The sequence below is a fragment of the Amaranthus tricolor genome, chromosome 13 (assembly GCF_026212465.1).
Source record: "Amaranthus tricolor cultivar Red isolate AtriRed21 chromosome 13, ASM2621246v1, whole genome shotgun sequence".
Taxonomy (NCBI): Eukaryota; Viridiplantae; Streptophyta; class Magnoliopsida; order Caryophyllales; family Amaranthaceae; genus Amaranthus; species Amaranthus tricolor.
Window position 1 is genome coordinate 2,595,260 of NC_080059.1, and position 21,343 is coordinate 2,616,602.

At 34.7% G+C, this 21,343-nt stretch overlaps 1 protein-coding gene across 1 annotated transcript; it reads left to right on the forward strand.

Moving 5' to 3' along the window:
• The first annotated feature begins 326 nt into the window (after positions 1-326).
• LOC130798585 (myosin-9-like) lies at positions 327-17,659 on the forward strand. Its single transcript, XM_057661635.1, has 37 exons — positions 327-485; positions 1,998-2,141; positions 2,269-2,414; positions 2,497-2,653; positions 2,981-3,039; positions 3,142-3,301; positions 3,444-3,593; positions 3,686-3,822; positions 4,226-4,372; positions 4,476-4,577; positions 4,655-4,712; positions 4,830-4,931; positions 5,731-5,768; positions 5,923-6,049; positions 6,158-6,328; positions 6,418-6,549; positions 6,633-6,742; positions 6,837-6,897; positions 7,040-7,217; positions 7,330-7,535; positions 7,652-7,771; positions 7,937-8,035; positions 8,868-9,101; positions 9,376-9,515; positions 13,298-13,412; positions 13,503-13,526; positions 13,619-13,876; positions 13,955-14,107; positions 14,378-14,587; positions 14,672-14,797; positions 15,065-15,135; positions 15,217-15,316; positions 15,424-15,480; positions 16,113-16,169; positions 16,264-16,344; positions 16,584-16,666; positions 16,901-17,659. Exons 1-37 carry the CDS (start codon positions 372-374, stop codon positions 17,016-17,018), a joined length of 4,545 nt encoding a protein of 1,514 aa, XP_057517618.1. The 5' UTR covers positions 327-371; the 3' UTR covers positions 17,019-17,659.
• The last annotated feature ends 3,684 nt before the right edge of the window (positions 17,660-21,343 follow it).

A 21,343-nucleotide genomic window follows, 5' to 3' on the forward strand; every position in this document is an offset into this window, starting at 1 on the left:
GATTCATCCAAAAAAGGAACAAAATCCCTAAATTTTAATTTCATTTACGGTCCTGTTGATTGTTTATTTTGGGTTTTGTTTACAATGTGGTGATAGAATTTTGATTTTGATTCATCTGGGTTGTTTTATTTAAAAAAAGTTGGGTGTCATGATTATGTGCACATGGGGTTAATTAGGGATTTGAGAGAAATTTCCTGGAATTAATAATTGAGATTCAAGGAAATTTAGAAAATGGTGTGTGGAAATCTAATGCACATTTTATTGTAATTGCATTAGTTGATTTTTGTAAGTATTTGATGATTAAGGATTTGTTAAGAATAAGATAATTGATTATTGCTATTGTTGATTGTTTACAGGCATCCAAGGGGAACATGGTTGTTGGGTCTCATGTATGGGTGGAGGACCCAGATATATGTTGGGTTGATGGAGAAGTGGTAAAAATCAATGGTGAAGAACTTGAAATCAAGACTTCAAATGGGAAGAAGGTAGAAAAAAAATACAAATGTAGTTTTAAGCAATGCTAGTTTGTATGCTTTGAAGGAAATGCTATGATATATTTGTTTATTAATGTATATTTTTTGACATGTTGAAGGAGTGTTGTTGGTTTTCTTTTGTTCAAAATTATATGACTTTCCCCCCTGATTTTTAGCTCCTAGATATGGTTCACAATTCTTATTGCATGTTAAGCTATGTAAGTAGAGATTCTTTGGTCACTAAGGGCCGGCCCGAAGATAAATTTTGAACTTGAGACCTTATGTGATTAAGGTGTGTATTTAGCCAACAAGCTAAAGTGTTGTTAATGATAATTGTTAACTTATTTACTAATTATTGAATTATAAATGCATGATTATCAAACAAAATGCGGATAACATCGAGCTCTATTACTGACGTGTAATTTCTTTTATATTATAAATTTTGTAATTATAAATATATATTTTATAATTAGGACCCATAATTTATTTTTCGCCCCGGGCCCCTAAAATCTTAGGGCCGGCCCTATGTCACTTGTGCATAGAGCATTGATATTTTCTTGTTGATTACTATTGTCATATCTCTTGTTGAATGGAGAAAAAATTTGATGACTTTGAAACAACATTGTATGTACCCTCTTGCATTGGTCGATTTTACGCTTTTCATTAAAAGGTTGTAATGGTGATGAATATAAATTTATATGTGTTGGTGATATTAGGGGTGGACAAGCATCTGCTAACGTCAAGTAATGGTGAATTTTGTGCTTTGTTTAGGATAGACGAGCCACTACTAGTCTATGTATAAGTTGGCTTTCTTTCTATGGAATCAGTTCCGTGAGGTTGTAGAGAGTGTATTAAGTGTGCCTGAAGCACCTGCAGTCTTATGTGATCTTTGAGAGGAATAAGGCCATAAGGGTGAAAACGTTTGTGGCGTTCTTTGTATCTATCGTTACATTATTAATTTGGATTGAAGAAAAGGATGAATCTTTCATGATCGAGTGTCGTGAAATTGTATATAGCATCTCTCCGGGATCACTACCCAGATACTTTCTTCTAATGCTTATTCTGCCTAGTTCTGTCTTTCATAAAAAATAGATCATTTAGAAACCTCTGTAACCTAGGGACCCCATTAAGATATCAAGGGAAACATTTGTCATGACCACTTTTCCTGCATTCCTGCAAGGCTCATTATAGAACTGGGCTTTAGAAATTACGTCTGATCCCATGGTGTGCTTCAGTAACTTTTCAGTGGTTGGTCTTAATCTATTGCCTTTCCGCCAGCCTCGTATTGGTGCATCTCTCTCAGGCCTGAACATTAGTTTGGATTTGACAAGTTGGCCCTCTTGGTTTCCAGCAACATCTAATATTTTCTTTGGCATGACGCCGGGCAGTTACTCATTCTGACCATTTTTGTTGTTTCGAAATTCAGAGTGTACTTCTCTATGTCATTGCTACTGTTCAGGAGCATTTGAGTGGGTGAATAGTCACTTATAAAATTATTGGGTATTGTATTACTACTTCCGACAGGTTACAGCAAATCGGTCTAAAATTTATCCGAAGGACTTGGATGCTCCAGATGGGGGAGTTGATGACATGACGAAGCTTTCATACTTACATGAGCCTGGAGTGCTGCAGAACTTAGCAACTCGATATGCTCTTAATGAAATCTATGTATGTTATCTTTCGAATTAGTGTCTGGTTTATGCTTTCAACATCCTCGAGAGAAGATCGTTAATTGCTACCGCTGTGGGCCCACTGTGTATATAATACAATATGCTACTCTTCGACATTGTGACAGACTTACACTGGGAATATTCTCATCGCCGTAAATCCATTTCAAAGACTACCCCATATATATGATATCCAAATGATGAACCATTACAAAGGGGCAGCGCTCGGAGAGCTCAGTCCTCATGTTTTTGCACTTGGTGATGTTGCATTTAGGTGATATTATTATCTTACTACCTTTTTGTATATATAGTTTTGATTGAAGTTTTATTGATTTTTTCATATATTGTTCCAACAGGGCAATGATGAATGAGGGAAAAAGCAATTCCATTCTGGTTAGTGGTGAAAGTGGGGCGGGTAAGACTGAGACTACTAAAATGCTTATGCGTTATCTTGCGTACTTGGGTGGACGTGCAGCTACAGAGGGGAGGACTGTTGAACAACAAGTTTTGGAGGTATGGTTTCTGTAAGTGCTAGATATATTTGCAAACCCATAAATATGTGACCTTAGGCCACTGATGAATCGAACAAAAAATATTTTTTGGAGAAAATTTGCTACGGGTGGATGAAGAGCCATTAAGTTCTTAGGGTGTCTTATATTTTCATCCCTCTTTTTCGATTTTTCACCTTAAATTCAAACTTCTCCTACAAGTTACATAAGAATTGACATGGATGTACTGATTTGATAAATTGATTAATGTGTGTATTATTTTCCAGAGACTATTTAGCTGTATTTCTTTATCATAAATCTGAACTTACCTGCTGCAATTGTCGTGATGCAGTCAAATCCTGTTCTAGAAGCTTTTGGAAATGCAAAAACAGTTCGCAATAACAACTCAAGGTTTGTTCATCTGCTTAACCCTACTGACCATTTAATGTGCAACAGTTCCTGGTTGCTTGATCTTTATTTCATTGAAATGATCTCTCGCACAAACTTCTGCAGTCGTTTTGGTAAATTTGTTGAGATTCAATTTGACAAGCGTGGAAGAATATCTGGAGCAGCCATCAGGACATATCTCCTGGAAAGATCTCGAGTTTGCCAAGTTTCGGACCCTGAGCGTAACTATCACTGCTTCTATCTTCTTTGTGCTGCGCCGAAGGAGGTCCGCATCATAATATTTCTGTCTTGAGATTTTTAATTTCTCGAAGTCCAGATCATAACATCTTAATTTATATATATATATATATATATATATATATATATATATATATATATATATATATATATATATATATTCACTCCAGGAAGTGGAGAAATACAAGCTTGGCGATCCTAGATCATTTCATTATCTTAATCAGTCAAATTGTTACGAGTTAGTCGGCATAAATGATGCTCAAGACTACCTTGCTACGAGGAGAGCTATGGGGATAGTTGGAATGAGTAATGAAGAACAGGTATACTATTTTCTTTTGTCTATGATGTGTTGAATATGCCGAGATACATGAAAATAATCTCGCTTTCTCCCTTTCCTTGTTTTGATATGAAGGAAGCAATATTTAGAGTGGTTGCTGCAATTCTTCATCTGGGTAATATTGAATTTACAAAGGGTCAAGATGTTGATTCATCTGTTCCAAAGGACGATAAGTCTAAGTTTCATCTTCAGACAGCAGCCGAACTTTTCATGTAAAATTATTTAATTCATAAACTTTTGCGACCCGTTTGATAACCGGTACTAAATGATGGGAATGGTAATGAAATGTTAGTGTAATTTTGGTCAGAATATCTCTTGATAAATTTAATAACCATACTTATTCTCCTTCAACAAGCTCATTTTCTTCACGAAATTCATTCTAATGCATTACCACTTGAACATGTGGCATTAGGTGGTGATAAAAGATTATGAACAAAAAAACTTTTTAATGATCAAACTTTCATTACCATGGCAATGACATGATACATATAATGAAAATTTACACTACAAATCATTCCTATTACCACCAATTAGTACCATTAACCAAATGGGCCGTTGGGGTATGTACTTATCTGAATTCGGTTGTTGTGATGGTTGTTGTCGTTTTGGATTCAGGTGTGATCCTGTTGCTTTGGAAGATGCTCTTTGCAAACGTGTAATGATTACTCCTGAAGAGGTAATAAAAAGGAGCCTTGATCCTGGGGCTGCAACGGTGAGCAGAGATGGTCTAGCAAAAACAGTGTATTGTCGTTTGTTTGATTGGTAATGATCTAATGAGGATTATGTTAAGATGGTTTGTTCCTTCAATTCAGAACTGGTGAACGCCTTCTCTTTGTTGCTAACTTCTTTTTTTGAATCTTCAAAGGTTGGTGAATAAGATCAACGAATCAATCGGTCAAGATCCTAACTCCACGTGTTTGATTGGCGTCCTTGATATTTATGGTTTTGAAAGCTTCAAGACTAATAGGTAAAATGAAAAAATATTTGAGCGAGTCAATCGGATTCTTTCAGTAATTTACTCCCTTGTGTTTTATGGCTGTGCAGTTTTGAGCAATTTTGCATCAATTACACAAATGAAAAGCTGCAACAACATTTCAATCAGGTTAAAAATAACATATTGTAAAGAGAAGCTGGATATTGTTTAGAATAGTATTTTGAGTATTTTAAAACCCCGTTTCATATGAATCTATGACACCTTTTGTCACTATGCAAACTTCAGCATGTTTTCAAGATGGAGCAAGAGGAGTACACCAAGGAGGAAATCGATTGGAGCTATATTGAATTTGTAGATAACCAAGATGTCTTGGATCTTCTAGAAAAGGTTATTCCATTTTGCAACTTATTTGTCAGCGTTTGATCTTTGTTTATGCTGCCGTAGTTACTGTTAGAAAAAGAGTACTCTCTTTGTCCTGTTAGGATTGAAGCAAAGAGAAATGGGTGCTTTTTAGAAAAAGATGGACAATGTTAATAAATGAAGAGAGGGAATGAATTGTGTGGATGAAATTAATGAGAGTTAAAATAAATAGATGAGATTAAAAGGAAGTGGTGGGCCATCGTCCGAAAATAGAAACGATGCAAATTAAGTTGGACGGACTAAAATGGCAAATGATGCAAATTGAGTGGGACGGAGGGAGTATTATGGTATACTGAATGAGTTGCTCGATTGGATTAATTCTTATTATTGCTGTACGTAGAAGAGGATGATACTTAACTTTTTAAAGGATGAACTGTTGTGACTTTGCTAGATTGCCATTAATTAGAATTACATGTATATCGTTATCAAGTTTGCGATAAGAACAAGAAAATCTATATGACTAAAGAGATACATGAAAATATTGATGCATAAAATTAAGTAGGCTGAGAGTTCATACCTTGAAGAAAGTATCTAACATGTTTGCGTCCCCCCTCCAAACCAAAAAAGGATATAAGAAAAACTTGTCCCTTGGGAAAATTGGGATGCAAGATGTGTTTTTCATGTTAGCGTTCTTCTCAGAATGTAAAGAAAATTTTATGCTATTTCTCTCGATAACAGACTGTAGAATGTATTTATTTCTCGATAATTATGGTCCATCGAAATTGATTACTTTCCGATAATTCTCGTTTTTTTTTTCTAAATGCAGAAACCTGGAGGCATCATCGCACTTCTTGATGAAGCTTGGTATAGTTTCTCTCCCTTTTTGATCAATATTAATTTGTCTTCATCGTGTATGGATCATTAGATCTATTGTCAAAGCTGTTTGGTTCAAAATGAAACTATTTACTTAGGGGCCGTGGTTTTCATTTTTTCTTTTTTTTGTGCTGACTTTTTCCAGCATGTTTCCGAAGTCAACTCACGAAACCTTCTCGCAGAAGTTATATCAGACTTTTAAGACGCATAAGCGCTTCATCAAGCCAAAATTATCTCGTACTGCTTTCACCCTTGCTCATTATGCTGGAGAGGTGACTTGAATTTTTTCTTTTGTACTCCTGCAGGCTGAATGCTGGTTAACTAAGCATCGATTTTTATTAGTTCGAGATTTTCTCATTCTCTATTTTTTTCATTTTAAGGTTCAATACCAATCTGACTATTTTCTAGACAAAAACAAAGACTATGTCGTTCCAGAACATCAGGACCTGTTGAGTGCTTCCAAATGTTCTTTTGTAGCAGGGCTCTTTCCTGTTATTGCTGTAGAGACATCCAAGTCCTCGAAGTTCTCATCGATTGGTTCTCGTTTTAAGGTATCTGATTAAATTTCCATTTGTTAATGAATGTTGTTTTCGTACTTCTATAAAGAGCGAAGCTTAACTTCGGTAATATTTTGGGCCAGCTTCAACTACAACAACTCATGGAAACACTGAATTCTTCGGAACCCCACTACATCAGATGTGTAAAGCCAAATAATGTTCTTAAGCCGGCTATATTCGAGAATATGAATGTAATGCAGCAACTGCGTTGTGGTGTGAGTACAATATCAACACATTCTACAATATATCTATTCCCATATTCTTTTGTTTTTTGTTTTGCTCTAACTCTTCTGTTTAGGGTGTTTTAGAAGCAATTAGGATCAGCTGTGCTGGATATCCCACTCGCCGGACGTTTTTTGAGTTCGTTAGTCGATTTAAACTTCTTGCTCCTGAAGTTGTAAAAGAGAAGTATGTTTTGTCTGGATTAGCATGTGGTTTCTTGCGATTCGTATTCACTTTGAAGCAATTAATAGAAGTTCCTGTGCACTATACTTCTTTGCAGCGATGCAGAAAAGGTTGTATGCGCAAAGATATTGGAAAAGATGGGGCTAACTGGTTACCAGGTTATAGACTGATCCTGTTGTTTTATTCGGGCACTATCTGATTTATGACACACTGCGAATATATTACTCTTGCTTTACTTTCTATGGTTTATAGTTCAATCTCTTCGTACATCCAGTGGTCTTGAATCTCGACTATTTGCAGATTGGTAAGACAAAAGTTTTCTTGAGAACTGGTCAAATGGCGGAGTTGGATTCACGCAGAGCAGGGAAGCTTAATAATGCTGCAAAGACTATTCAAAGGAAGACTAGAACTCATATTGCCCGTCAACATTTTCTCGCATTGCACAAGGCTTCCGTCGATATACAAGCATTATGGAGGAGTATGCCTCTTGGAATCCCTGACAACTTTATAGCTTTCCGTTGTCACATTTGCATTTGTGCCACTTTTTATGATTCTCATCTTGCTTGTACTTTCTACTTTCATATTCCTAGGAAGACTGGCTTGCAATCTTTTTGAAAATTTGAGAAGAGAGTCGGCTTCTATAAAAGTTCAAAAGAATTTGCGCAGACACTTGTCGAGAAAATCTTATTCACGAATACAATCCTCGGCTCTCACACTACAAACAGGATCAAGGGTCTTGGCTGCTCGCAATGAATTAAGATTTAGAAAGCAAACAAATGCCGCAAAGATTATTCAGGTTATTAGCTTTCTTGCTTGAGTTATCTGAAGTGTTGCAAAATATGTAATAAACACCGGGCAGCCATCAGTCAGTTTTTACCTTGATGATGTTATTTTTTTACCATATATTTGCAGGCTTTTTGGAGATGCCACATAGCATATTCGTACTATAGAAATCTTAGAAGGAATGCAATCTTTACACAATGTAGATGGAGAGGGAGGCTAGCTCGAAAAGAACTGAGAAAACTGAAGATGGTATGTGTTTTGCTTGTTTATATTTACAAAAAAGGCATGGTGGGATTTATGTTTTCTCCTTAAAATTTTTATGCTACTTTGAAATCTGCAAATGATCTTTTAGATTTGATATATAGTGAAATTTTTTTAGTATTCTACTGACATGGATTCTCCACATCTTTTAAGGCTTCCCGAGAAACTGGGGCACTTAAAGAAGCGAAGGATAAACTTGAGAAAAAGGTGGAAGAACTTGGGTGGCGGCTACAATTAGAAAAACGTGCACGGGTAATGCACTTCATATTCCTTTTCTCAATATTAGTAATATGCTTTGAGTTTGACTTGATATGAACTGATTCGAAGGTCGGCCATGAGAGTTTTTGTCAAATTTTTCATTCAAAATTACACTCGCAGAAAAGCTACAGAATTTTTCGTCTTTTTTTGGCTTTTTTTTTTGGCTTATGAACTGACAAGAATCTTAAGAGGAAAGAATGCCGTATGAAGGGAAAGAATTTAAATTTGCACTTGATAGAAATTTGTCAAATTTTTCTTAAAGTCCTTGCCTGAAACGTCGGAAAAGCTACAAAACCATCTAGAAAATTATTGTTTTCTTGACTACAACACAACTATAATGATAAAGAAGTCACTGTTGGTAACATAGTGTATATATATGGTTTCGATTGCAATTGCGGCAATGGTCACGGCGATGCGGTATGGCAGTTGTCGTACTGCAAAATATTTGGCAAAACTGCAAAACCATGAGATATCCCTTGAACCAGTGTTAAAATGGTTTTTTCTCACTGTTGTGAATTTGTGATGTTGATAGTATCGGTTTGGTAGATTTGAAAACCATTATGATTCGTACGGTATGATTAGATATGGTGCATCCTTTATTTTTGCGCTATTTCGAATTTAGTTCTGTCTTTTAAAACTGTAATCCTAGGAAAAAATCAACTTTAACAACAATGCCTTAATTTCAAAAGATGATTTTAGTTGCATGAACTATGAGTTTATCTCCACAGTGTCCACAAAATTTTCTTCCGAAATTCATCTCCAGCGAATAATGTAACACTGTACTCAGCAATTATCATAACTTAACTGTTAATATGCTTTTGTACAGATGGATCTGGAGGAGTCGAAGGAGCAGGAAATAGCAAAGTTACGTCGATCATTGCAAGATATGCAGAGGAGAGTTGATGAGACAAATGAATTGCTTGTCAAGGAGCGTGAGGCTGCTCATAAAGCAGTAGCAGAGGCAGTAACAGAGGCAGTATCTGTTGTCAAAGAAACTCCAATAACCATTGAAGATACCGAAGATATTGACTCTCTAACTGAAGAAGTAGATAATCTAAAGGTATACTTCTCCAGATTGGCTTATTGATCGCTTGTTTGTAGGCCTTGGCATAGTTCTGCGGTTTCCACTTGCCAATTCAAATGATGTTACTCCTAAGTGCTTCCATATATCACAAATGCTTCCATGATTCCATCATATGACCATCGGTCTTGTATCTTTTAGGTTTGATGGAGTTAATAGTAGATTTCCGGGGCACACTTGTCTGCCCTAAAAGTTGTTTGGATGTTCTTTCTTTTCTTTGATTTATAGAGGAATTTCCTTTAACGGTACGCAGACCTCGTTAGAGACAGAAAGAGAAAGATCTGATATGTGGGAAAAGAAGTATAAAGAAGCCCATGAATCAAGTGAAGAAAAACGTAAGAAACTCGAAGAAACAGAAAAAAGAGTCCATCAGCTTCAGGATTCTCTGAATAGGTAATATTTAATTTTGTTTGTGTAGTTTACCTTTTTTAATGTAATGAGTTTACATTATTCCATTACACTCTAAATAAAATACTAGTTTAATCTTTCTACTAAATGATCATCATTTGGTTGTTTTAAGTGTTTGCTTGATCTGACTTGAGTCTTCAGGATTATGATAAGAATTTGATTACGGAAACATTGTTGCCTTTGTGGGTACAAATAGTCGATGAGTAATCACCTCGAAGTTCTTTCTTATTCGTCCAAAAATATTTCAGGTTGCATATAAATGTAATATCGTCCCCACATTGTTGGGATTAAGACTTTGGCGTTGTTGCTTATATATGTGATCTCTATGTTAGATGATAAAAACCCCAATAAATTCTTTTGACCTTCTTGAGGTTCGACAAGGATTACCTTTCTGTAGGATTCTTTTCTCTACGATGGTGGGTGTCTTGAGTTATATGATCTCAAATGGAGTCTAGCATGATTGTATAAAGGGTCTTAAGTTAGAAGCACGTGAGATGATCATCTTTACTTTGTGATCTTGAAGACTTGTTTCACTCTCAAACACTTCTTTTTTTTCCTTGTTTAGTATTTACTGATCTACCTTGCTGTGTCATACATGAGAATATTCGGTTCATTTCACTGGAAAGTTTTTGAGGGCACCAGGAATCGAATCAGTTCTAAGATTCATAATTAATGGTTCAAATAAACCCAAGATAGAATTGAGCCAAATTAAATTTTCTAATCAAGTACCCCTTAGCAGTTACTCTCACATACCGACAGATTTATGCTCAAAGGTTTAATCAACATTAACTTCCCTCTCCTCCCCCTGCCCCCCACGCTACATATTTTCCATTGATTAGCATGAAGTGGTAACACTTTTTTATTAGGTTAATCAGATAATTGCTGATAAATGAAGGAACTTCAGGTTATTGAAGCTCGTACATGTCATTTGACTAACAATAGATGTGATTTAGCATGTCTCAGGATGTTATTATGCATGTCCAACCAATTCTCGGAGCTGAAAATGGTTTTGCATGCCTCATCAAACTTGTGTTTTCCTTCGGAGGATACAGTGAGAGATACTCGTCACGGTGTCTTTTCTTCTTTTTCTGAAGATTCATCATCTGCTTCTGATTCCACTTCACGAGCTCCTGCTTCAAGTCCTGGAAACTTATCCTTCTTGAATCGCACTAACTTCCAGTCGATAGTTCAGGAACTCTCACATGCTGGAACTTCAGGTTAGCTTAGTTTTCCTAGTGTCGATTCCTCTCTCTACCCACATTTTGTATAGCGTTAAGATAAAAATCTATCTCAAAATCAATATTAGTATGCTGATCAACCATCGATTTCACATGTGGATCTTTTTTTCTTATCCAAAAATATGAAACATTCATTTTTTTTTCTTTGATTAGCAGCTTTTCTATTTTCTTATGAAGGATATGTTTAAAGTAACGATATTGTCTTTTTCTTCTTTCTTGATGCATGCATTGTGCAGGAGCTTACAACTGGGAAAGCGATCAGGAGGGGGCCTTCGATGACTTTTTCTAATGGAAGTTACTCATCCTACCACTGTATTTACATAAATCTAATTCCTTGGATTGATACACATTAACACATGGCCTTTGAATAGAACCCATATCCTTAGATCAACCGATCAAGCCTTAATTAGTTGTCTTTGAGGCTGACAATCAGTGCGTATCCTTAGAATCAAATTATCTTTCTGATCATCAGTTGTCTATCACTTCAACACGTGTCACTCTGTCGTTGGTTCAGATTGAAATTGCCGAGCATAAACAACTCATTGCCTGTGAGCTGTTCTTATCTTTCTGACAGCCTGTCAATGTCTCCCAAATACCAAACAAATTAACACGATATACCTTGTTTGATAGTTCTTTGCACAGACGTCAATACCTCTATTAGGTTCATCTTAGTGCAGATGATGTTTTGAAGAAGGTAGTTATAGTCCCTTAGATTATTTTCCCTTCTACAATCTAAACGTTATTTTTTTTTAAAAAAAAACCTGGTTTGGTATTTGTCTTGTTTTATACATGATCTTCTTTCATATACTGTCCAAGTGTTTTACCGCTCATCAAAGTACTTGTTGACTATACAAGTTTTTCCCTTTTCCTGCAGTCCAGTTCACTCTATGTACCTTCCATTCTCTAAGATATACTTGTGCTAGTAGTATTTGAAGAACCAGCCAAGGAAAAACATCTGATGGCCTGAGCAATAGGTAAAGTAATATTTCCTTGTTTCGTAGTTCTTCAAAAAGCTTTACACCCCTGTCTTTGGAAATTCTTTTTAGTGGGTCTCTAGTGCATGTTTTGCTCAAATTATCTTACCAAGACTAGAGCGTGTCTCTATTACTCAGAAAGATGACATATCCCCTCCTACGCCAGTACCAGTTGATAGCCGCACAAAGCTGCATCGTTTGATTCAACCTATCAAATTTTCATCTCAGCTTGATAACCCATCTTTGGTAAGTCTCGTCTTATCCTATCCTCATTTTTTTGTAGCCTTTGATGCTGTTCAGTACTCATCGGTCTTCATTCTTTCATTCTCTTAGTTCTGCATTCTTTCCCCTGATGGTCTTGTTCTTACGGAAAAACTTTACTTTATCTTAAAACTTTTAGATAAGAAAGTTTTATGTAAGGAATTGTAGAGAAACTATCAAATAGTACATGTGGACTAAACATTTCATTGCGCCAATCTCACTAAGCGGCTCTAACCTAGGCAGGGTTGAGGTAGTCCGATATATACGCAATCTTATCCTTTTAATTAGAAAGAGTACACATGGACTGGTGGGTGAAAAAATTAGCTTATATTAAGAATCAAGGAAAGATTGCTATTATGACTTGTTAAATTATTGAGCTTTGGGTCTATTATAATACAAGTGTTACCTTTTGTGAGGATTTTTTTCATTGACTTTGTCTAAAGGCTTCTATTAGCTTTCTTACGTGACTTATTTGAGTTCGTTTGTTATCTACTTGCAGCCAATGTGAGAATATCTTCCTTATTCCTCCTTATAGCCTAATTCCTTTGTCATAGTATTCTTTTTCAAAAATTCTAGCTCGTGAAATTCAATCTCCTTTAAAGGTCGGTAGGCACACTTATCAAACACAGAAAATTGCTATGCATCAAGAACTGGTGACTGAAAATTCTAGTATAATTTGAGGTGATGTTTCAATATAGGCATCTATCTAGATCCTAGTCTAGCTTACTGAAATTAAATTTCAACAAAGAGCAATTTCTATCGAACTTGTCAGCAACATCTTGCAGTTGCAGTTAAACAGCTTCGATAACTTGGAGCAGATAAACGTTCAAGGTTTGTATTGGCTAAACAGTTATTATTGATGTGATTCATATTCTTATTAGTTTGCACATTTGACCATTCTCTCAGAGTTGAATTTTTGAGAGGACCAACTTCTCTAGTTTTACAACCTTGCCTTTTTCTCTAGAGCATTTGTGGTCATGCGGATAACGGTACAAAACACAGAAGGAAAATGCTTATTCTGTAATAAGGTTTTCTTGCTTCATCATTGCTTGTGATAATTGCATAAATTATTCCATTCCCGCTTAATGTTCTTCGGAACTATTTCTCTGAGTGAAACAAATACTCCGGCATCCCCCCCCCCCCCCAACTTTCCATTGGTTAGTTGGGTAAGGATAATCATTTTTGTTTTCCCATGACGGTCCTGTACTGCCGATAAGAAACAATCATTATGTACTAATGTCCGAATGTAGTGTTTGATGGTGTTACACATGATGCTCATACTGTTTTCTCTTAGGCTTGAGGATAGACTTACCAATTTGGAATCTGAGAATAAGGTTCTTCGTCAACAAGCTATCACCATGGCACAGAATAACAAGCTTTTGGCGGCACGCTCTAGATCATTAATGCAGGTAATATGATTGTGTTGCATTGTTTTATGCTTTAGTATTTTCTGGCAGCGGAGTCTTACTTAAAATTACCTTCACTTTATTTACTTGCAGAGGACTGAAAGTACAAGAAGTGTGGTACCGATCTTCACCCTTCTTGAATTTGAATTTTGATCAATACTTCATTTGTTCACCGAGCATTTATTGGTCTACTCACAATCATGTATTAGGAACTACGTAGTAGTACATCCATGAACTCAAGGGATCATGGTGACGTAGAGGGGAGAGCACAAAAAGCCCTTAATGAAAAGCAGCAGGAGAATCAAGACTTGCTCATCAGATGTATAGCTCAGCCGCTCGGGATCACAAATGATCGCCCAACTACAGCATGCATCATATACAAATGTCTGAAACACTGGAGATCATTTGAAGTGGAGAGGACGAGTATTTTTGATAGAATTATTCAAACAATTGGTCACGCTATAGAGGTTAGAATTGTAATTCAGTAAAAGCATGATGCCTTGTATGATGCTTCTCTGAACTTTTAAATGCAATGTATACATCAGGCGCCGGATAACAATGACATCTTAGGTTACTGGCTATCAAATACATCTTCCTTGTTATTACTGTTACAACGCACACTAAAAGCAGGTGGTGCAGCTGGAGTGGCTCCTCAGTGGAGACGCCCTCCACCTACTCTCATCGGCAGGATGACCGCGGTAATGTACCTTTTGTCTGATTACTTTCCTTTGCATGAATAAGTACTTCTAACTAGAGGTCTTCAAAACAGACTCGATGACCCTATATCTACTGGACCTTTTAATCGAACCCGACTTCAAAATGAATTTAAAGTTATATAAAATCAATGTTAACACAAGACCCGATTTTAAACCGACCCGAGACACCTGAATAGAAATTAACCCGATGACCTGAATGAACACCTCTACCATTAACTTGCATTAAATCTTTGCTTCTTTCTATTTAAGCAGAGTTTCCGTGGAATTCCTCGAGACATTGATCTTTCTTCGCTTGATGGTGCAAAGAATAGTGGAGTTGATCGCCAGTTGAGCCAGATTGAAGCCAAATATCCTGCATTTCTTTTCAAGCAGCAGTTAACAGCTTATGTGGAGAAGATTTATGGAATGGTCCGTGATAATCTGAAAAAAGAGATATCTCCTCAGCTGGGCTTATGTATTCAGGTAACTGCATTTCTTAGGTTGAGTTATTAATACCAACTAGCCTCTTATATATATACTCGTACGAAAAGTTGACTTATGTTACAGGCACCAAGAAAAGTTAGCTCAATTACTCACTATAATAGCCCAGCTGCTAACCAGACACTATTTGTGCACTGGAAAGAGATAGTACAGAGCTTCAACAATTACCTCAACGTCATGAAAGCTAATTATGTCAGTTCCTTTTTGCATAACTATTCTATTACTACTTATGAGCCAGTAGAGTAATTTTTTGTTAATTGTGGGCAAGTATATGTGACTAATCTTTGTCAACGACGATTTCCAATGATGATTTGTTTTGCTTCATTAGAATGAGCGGTTACCACATAAAAAAACTTCTATTCCCATTAATTTGAATTAATCTGTTTGGAGCATTGCTTGAATGTGTTATACGTTATAAGAATAATCAGAGTTACTGACTTCAGAGCAATCCCGTATCAGGTTCCGTCATTCCTCATCCGCAAAGTATACACCCAAGTATTCTCTTTTATCAACATACAGTTGTTCAACAGGTAAAAATATTACTGATTTATCTTCGCCTTTATTGTTGGCTAAAATATGATAATTTCTCGACATTTTTGCCCACTGCACAGCTTATTGTTGAGACGGGAATGCTGTTCTTTCAGCAATGCAGAATATGTCAAGGCTGGACTCGCAGAATTAGAAAATTGGTGTTTTGATGCTAATGAAGAGGTATATTAAATATAGATACTATTTTTTCTTCGGTTACTGGACTTTATGCTTATATTTTCTACTTCTTCGTTATTACCTTTTACCTTATCCAAAATTTGAACTACCAGTATGCAGGTTCAGCTTGGGATGAGCTGAAGCATATCAGACAAGCTATTGGTTTCCTGGTATTATTTTCTTTCAATCATGTTTTTATAGCAACAAAGTTTTATTACCCTAACGCCATTAAAATGTTTGTCACCTATGAAGGACAAAGGCAGAAAATAAAGATTAAATGGGTCGGGAATATCAAATCTTCCTTTAGCATGAAACCGCCAACTTTCTACTACTCTTGTAACAATGCTAGCAATATGCAATTAAAAAAATCTGCAGGGACTGAACTAAAAACACAAGTGGCATTAGTGCACTGCAAGATTGGGCTTTGGGGGTTGAGCCCATTAGTCCCCCATGTGGCTTCGCCACTGCCACCTAGGCGAGGGTAAGGTTGCAGGGGTCAAATGTACACAACCTTACCCTTGTTATGATAAGAAAGAGGTTTTTCCTATTGATCTGGGTATCAAACATCTTCTGCAACTTTACAATAATAAAAAGTGCACATGTTTTTATATAGCAGTATACCATATTTAAAAATGGTAATCGCAAACCTTTAGGATTAATTTGGAATCAATGCACGAAAAATATGAGAAAGTGACGGATGGAATGAAAGGATGAAAGGCTAGTTGTGCGGAGAAAAGAGTAGTTATCAATAATTTGGAAGGTGGAAAAGTTTCTAGTTTGTTCAATATGCGTTCTTTTTCAGGTTATACATCAAAAGCCGCAGAAGACTCTAGATGAAGTTAGTCATGACCTCTGTCCAGTAAGTCCTGCACTTTAAAGCCTCAGAAAGAAGGTAGTTACGCTAATTTACTCATTATTCTTACTATTTGATTAGCTCCATTTTCTATCTGCAGGTGCTTAGCATTCAGCAGCTTTACAGGATCAGCACAATGTACTGGGACGACAAATATGGCACCCATAGCCTGTCTCCTGAAGTGAGTTTTCATGACCATCTCCTATAGTGACTTTCTAATCAAAGGCTTACATCCTTGTCTTTTGCAAATGAAACTTGTGTTGATGGAAAAATTTAAGGATGCCCATCGATAGTCACGTCTTGATAAAAATACTTCAGCATTTATATTTTTGATGTTGGCTTTTATATTTACGAGCGGGATACACTAGGTATGATGATGATGTTGGCTTTCTCACGTCATATTAACTGATTATTGTTCAGGTTATATCGAATATGAGAATTTTGATGACCGAAGATTCTAACAATGCTGTCAGTAGTTCTTTTCTACTGGATGACGACTCAAGGTAAAATACAACCCGCGCCCCATCTGAGAACAACTCTTGTATGACATGGTGTCACACGTATTTAGCATGAGATATTGAAAATCACTCCTGGAAAAACTTGGTACCTTTAAAAACTGAAAAATTCACCTAAATGTACTGAGTTATATTGCAAGACACTACATACTAGACTTTACTCCCGTTTTGTCTCCTACAATTTTTCAAATTGTTTGCTAACTTTTTACCATGGTTTTGCAGTATACCGTTTTCAGTTGATGACTTGTCGAAGTCCACAGAGCAGATTAGTATTTCGAAAATTGAATCTCCCCCTCTCATTCGAGATAATACTGGGTTCAGTTTCTTGTTGGAAGCATAGGTATTAATTGGGTACTAATACTCTTAATGAACCCGTTTTTGTTTTCCGTTCTAGCTTGAGCCTGAAGAAGCTTCTATAACTTGATCTAAGAAAAGATAAATAAATTTAGCCTAGAGAATGTACATACGTCAATGAGTACTTGCTACCGGAAATGTAAGAAAATTTTTGTTCCGGATAATTAGATTGATAAGAGTTTGCTAGATGAGTAACCAAGAATGTAGGAGGTTTGTGGGAGTAGATAGGATGAGCGTTGGTGGGCGGATCACCTTCTCGGCATAGATCATCGAGACATCAGCTCGTTTTCATCAGCATTGCGCCAAATTTTGTTTATTATTTACTTAAATATCATATGTATTTCTATCTTTTCACTTGTACAAGTGCTACTAATGATTCAATAAGAGAGTTTCTTTCCTCTTTGTAATCCTAATGACTAGTATTTATTGTCCAATATATATAAATAAAAGTAGTCCTCCGGCTACTTTGTGTTTGGTGAAATCATCTCATTTTCTGTTTCCTAAATGCAGTTTAGATGTTTGGTTATGCAATTACGTACATGAATAATTTAAGACCCTAGACTCATCGAATTTAGTCTTTTTGGCTACGGATCGAGAAAGTAGTTTTGAATAGTAGAAGTGATGAAAGAAAGTTGGGAGAATCATTACAAGTTTGGTAAGAATTACCCTTATGGATATCTATGCCCTTCAAGCTAAGGTACTACACATGCACCTTTTGTGACAGAGAATTTGAGTCAGCTCAACCTCTTGGAGGTCATATGAACATTCATAGAAGAGGTCATTGTAACACCTCCGCCCCTCGAACCGCCGGTAATATTCATGGAGACTGTAGACTAGCCCCACAGATCAACACAAGTCTTTCCACCGCACTTTGACCTCACTCGTGCGCAACCGGGAAAACTTCTCAGGAAGTTACCCATTCTAAAATTGCTCTCCACCAAGCACGCTTAACTGTGCAGTTTTTAACAAATGGGCTCCCTAAAAAAAAGATGTACCTTGTTGATATGAGTAGTCTATCAATCATTTTTAAAACTAAATCTGGGGTATCACAATCATAACAAAGTGACTGAGCCAATAAATATAGAAACATTTGATCACAGAGTAATCCTTCCATTTTACTCGATGACCTGAAAAATTATCCGACCTTGTAATCGAACTCGATTTGACCTGACTTTAAAAATGATTTTCAATTATGTAAAAACAATATGAAAACAAAACTCTATTTCAAACCTACTCGATGATTCGAATAAACACCTCTAGATTCATTCTATGTATTCAATTTCTTGAAGACAACATTATCAATAACTTTTAGTTTGTAGTATTTTACTCTTATACTATATTTGGAGAAATGAAAGGATGGGAAGGGAAGGGAAAAGTAGAGGAGGGGTAAGGAGAGAAAATGCATCTTATTTATTTAAAAAGGAAATAAAGGAAAAAGAAACGAAAATGAGTATTTTCCTTTCAGATCTTTTCTAAATATTTTGTTGCATTTATATGTATATTTTTGAAATGACTTGTCCCTTATATTTAAATAATCAATACTTTGAATTATATGATTGTGATGGTTAGACATATATAGTTTAAAATCTATGCGCGATCTCAATTATTAATTACCGTTTATCATTTTTAATAGAGGATTATCCTTCCTAATCCAATCAACCCTTTTCCTAATCCAAAACCTTTCATTCTCATTTTAAAAAGTTAGAATAATCAAAATAAAAAGAAGACAACAATATTTGGTAAGGGCGTGGTATATAGTTGCATCACTCTAGTTGTTGTCTTCCATGTCTTTCCTAATTGTCCATAGCTAATAAAAGTCACCCCATTTTTCTATTCATTCATAAATTCTCTTAATATATAACCCAAAAATAATTAGTCAATAATTAATTAAATCAGTAATTATGTTGCACTAAGCATGCTTTACATCTTTCGAACTACTCTTACACTTATTTGTCGTCCACCTTCCACCTAATTAATACAACACTCATATTGTGCCAAAATTATTGCTCTTTAATCTTTATGTATGTTCTTTTCTGTCTTGGATGAATATAACTAGTTTTTTCCTATCATATATACCTAAAAAAAATCATATTATAGAGCATGTTTTTTTTTAAAAAAAAATTACAAGTAACTTTTATATTATATGGTGAAACCTAAATCTTATATATGCCGCTAGTGGTGAAACATATGTATATATTTTTGATTTTTGATGTTTTTTACTTCATGGGTGTATCTAATCCCTCTGTTAATTTAGAATTACATTAAAGATAAAAAAAAATTTAATTTTAAAAATAGTATAGAGAATTATGATATTTTGTCGTTTAGTATGATAAATGTGATACCAAATATAGAGATAGATTAATAAGTTGTGGAAAATATTAAAATACGATTTAAACGTAGGAATTAATCAAATTAAAAAAAAGTTGTGAGGTACAAGTCCAAATAAGAAAATGATAAAAAAATAAGACGGACATTCCAAAATAAAAATTAATGTAAATTGAGAAAGATGGAAAGAATACCAGTTAAAAGTTAAAAAATTATATAAATTTTTTTTAGAGATGCATTCATTTATAAATAAATGTTATGAAACTTACAAAAATTATCTCGATTTCCTTCCTCCACCCTAGAAAGCAAAATAAAATTTTATATCCATGACTTCACACAAATTCACATATATATATATATATATATATATATATATATATATATATATATATATATATATATATATATATATATATATATATATATAATAACTTTAACCTAATTAGTAATTAATACATTATATATATTTAACATTTTGGGAACGTTTCAATCATATTGAGTTTGTTACTTGATATATTTATGTGATAACTAAAAGTCATGAGTTTAAATTTCACCCACCTCTTATAATTTCAATTAAAATATTTAATGTTATGTACTCAAAATAAATATTTGTGTTATATACACACGAGAAAGACATATATTTTATTCAAATTTAAAAAGTAAAATAATAATGAATGAAATTAAAATTGTGCAGTGCTGCCATTTTCAGTGGTGGACCATAAGAGTCATTCTTCACTTACTCTTTTGTAACAACCTTCATATTAAAGACTCCATGTTGTTTTGCTCAAGTCAGCTGAATACGTCATTAACTATTAAGCATGTAATTTTACTCTATGATTATAACAATTTTATCTTTTTATAAAAACTTTTTATAGTAGAGTTATATAATATTTTTCCTTTATTTAACAACTCAATAATTTTCAGAAGAATCACACTCCTTTGGATGTGGCGCCTGTATTATACGAAGATTTTTCATTTCTATTAACTTTGTAAAAAGTTAAAATTTTTAGGTTTGTTTGGATAATATTTGGCCTTAAAATTTTTTTATCAAAAGATCTTATAGAAATCAAATTAAGGTGAATTTATAAGTTTAAATAGTGAACAAGCGACACTTTAAAATGTTGTTCAACCCAATTGATTGTTACATTATCATAAGCTTTAAAATTGTAAATGTAGAACGGAACTGAATGAAACTAATCTAAACCAAATGTAAGTAAACAAAACTAAAGTTTAAGCATTGAAGAGAGAATCTATAGAACGAATGGGATCTCATAAATTGTATCAATTATTGTTACATCATAAAGTGATCATGTTTTTATGTTGTTTGCTTTTTTCTTTTTCTTTGGTATCGTTGATAGACATTAAGAAGCTAACAATAAGGCTTCACTAGCCAATATGCATGGGGAAAAATTGGTTATCACAAAGACTTGTCATGCTTGTACAAGATCTTATTTATGTATATGCATATGTGTATTTGTTGATTGGATAATTCCCTAAGTTTATAGAATTATATATTTGTAGTCATACATGTAATAATCACTACTAACCATAATTATAGACAAGTTACATTATACAAACAATAAATTATTGGCCTTTCTTTTAATTTTTCAAGGGAATGTTCACTTTATCTAATTTCTAGATATTCTTTAAGGTATTCAAGGAAAGGCATGACTTTAACTAATTATAGAACAACAGGTTTGAGTCATATTTATATTAAACTAGGAGTAACATTTGTTCTTATTAAAACTACTTAATGCCCAAATTAAAATTGTTTTTCCTAACAATTGCTCTTGTATAATTAATAATATAGATTGGCCTGAACACGCATCTCTGCATGTGTTATAATTAATCAACTCGATTAATTCTTATATCTGAATATGTTACACGTATAATTATTAATAGAATTTATAATCAAATGATTTGAACCATGTGAAAAGTAAGAATAGCAATATACAGCACAAGACCCTATTCTCCAATTTAGTGCAC

Coding starts and splice junctions, on each gene's coding strand:
- LOC130798585 (XM_057661635.1), top strand. CDS start 372: ATGGTTGTTGGGTCTCATGTATGGGTGGAGGACCCAGATATATGTTGG. Junction 9,102..9,375: donor AAGAAGTAGATAATCTAAAG/GTATACTTCTCC, acceptor AACGGTACGCAG/ACCTCGTTAGAGACAGAAAG. Junction 9,516..13,297: donor CTTCAGGATTCTCTGAATAG/GTAATATTTAAT, acceptor GTTTTCTCTTAG/GCTTGAGGATAGACTTACCA.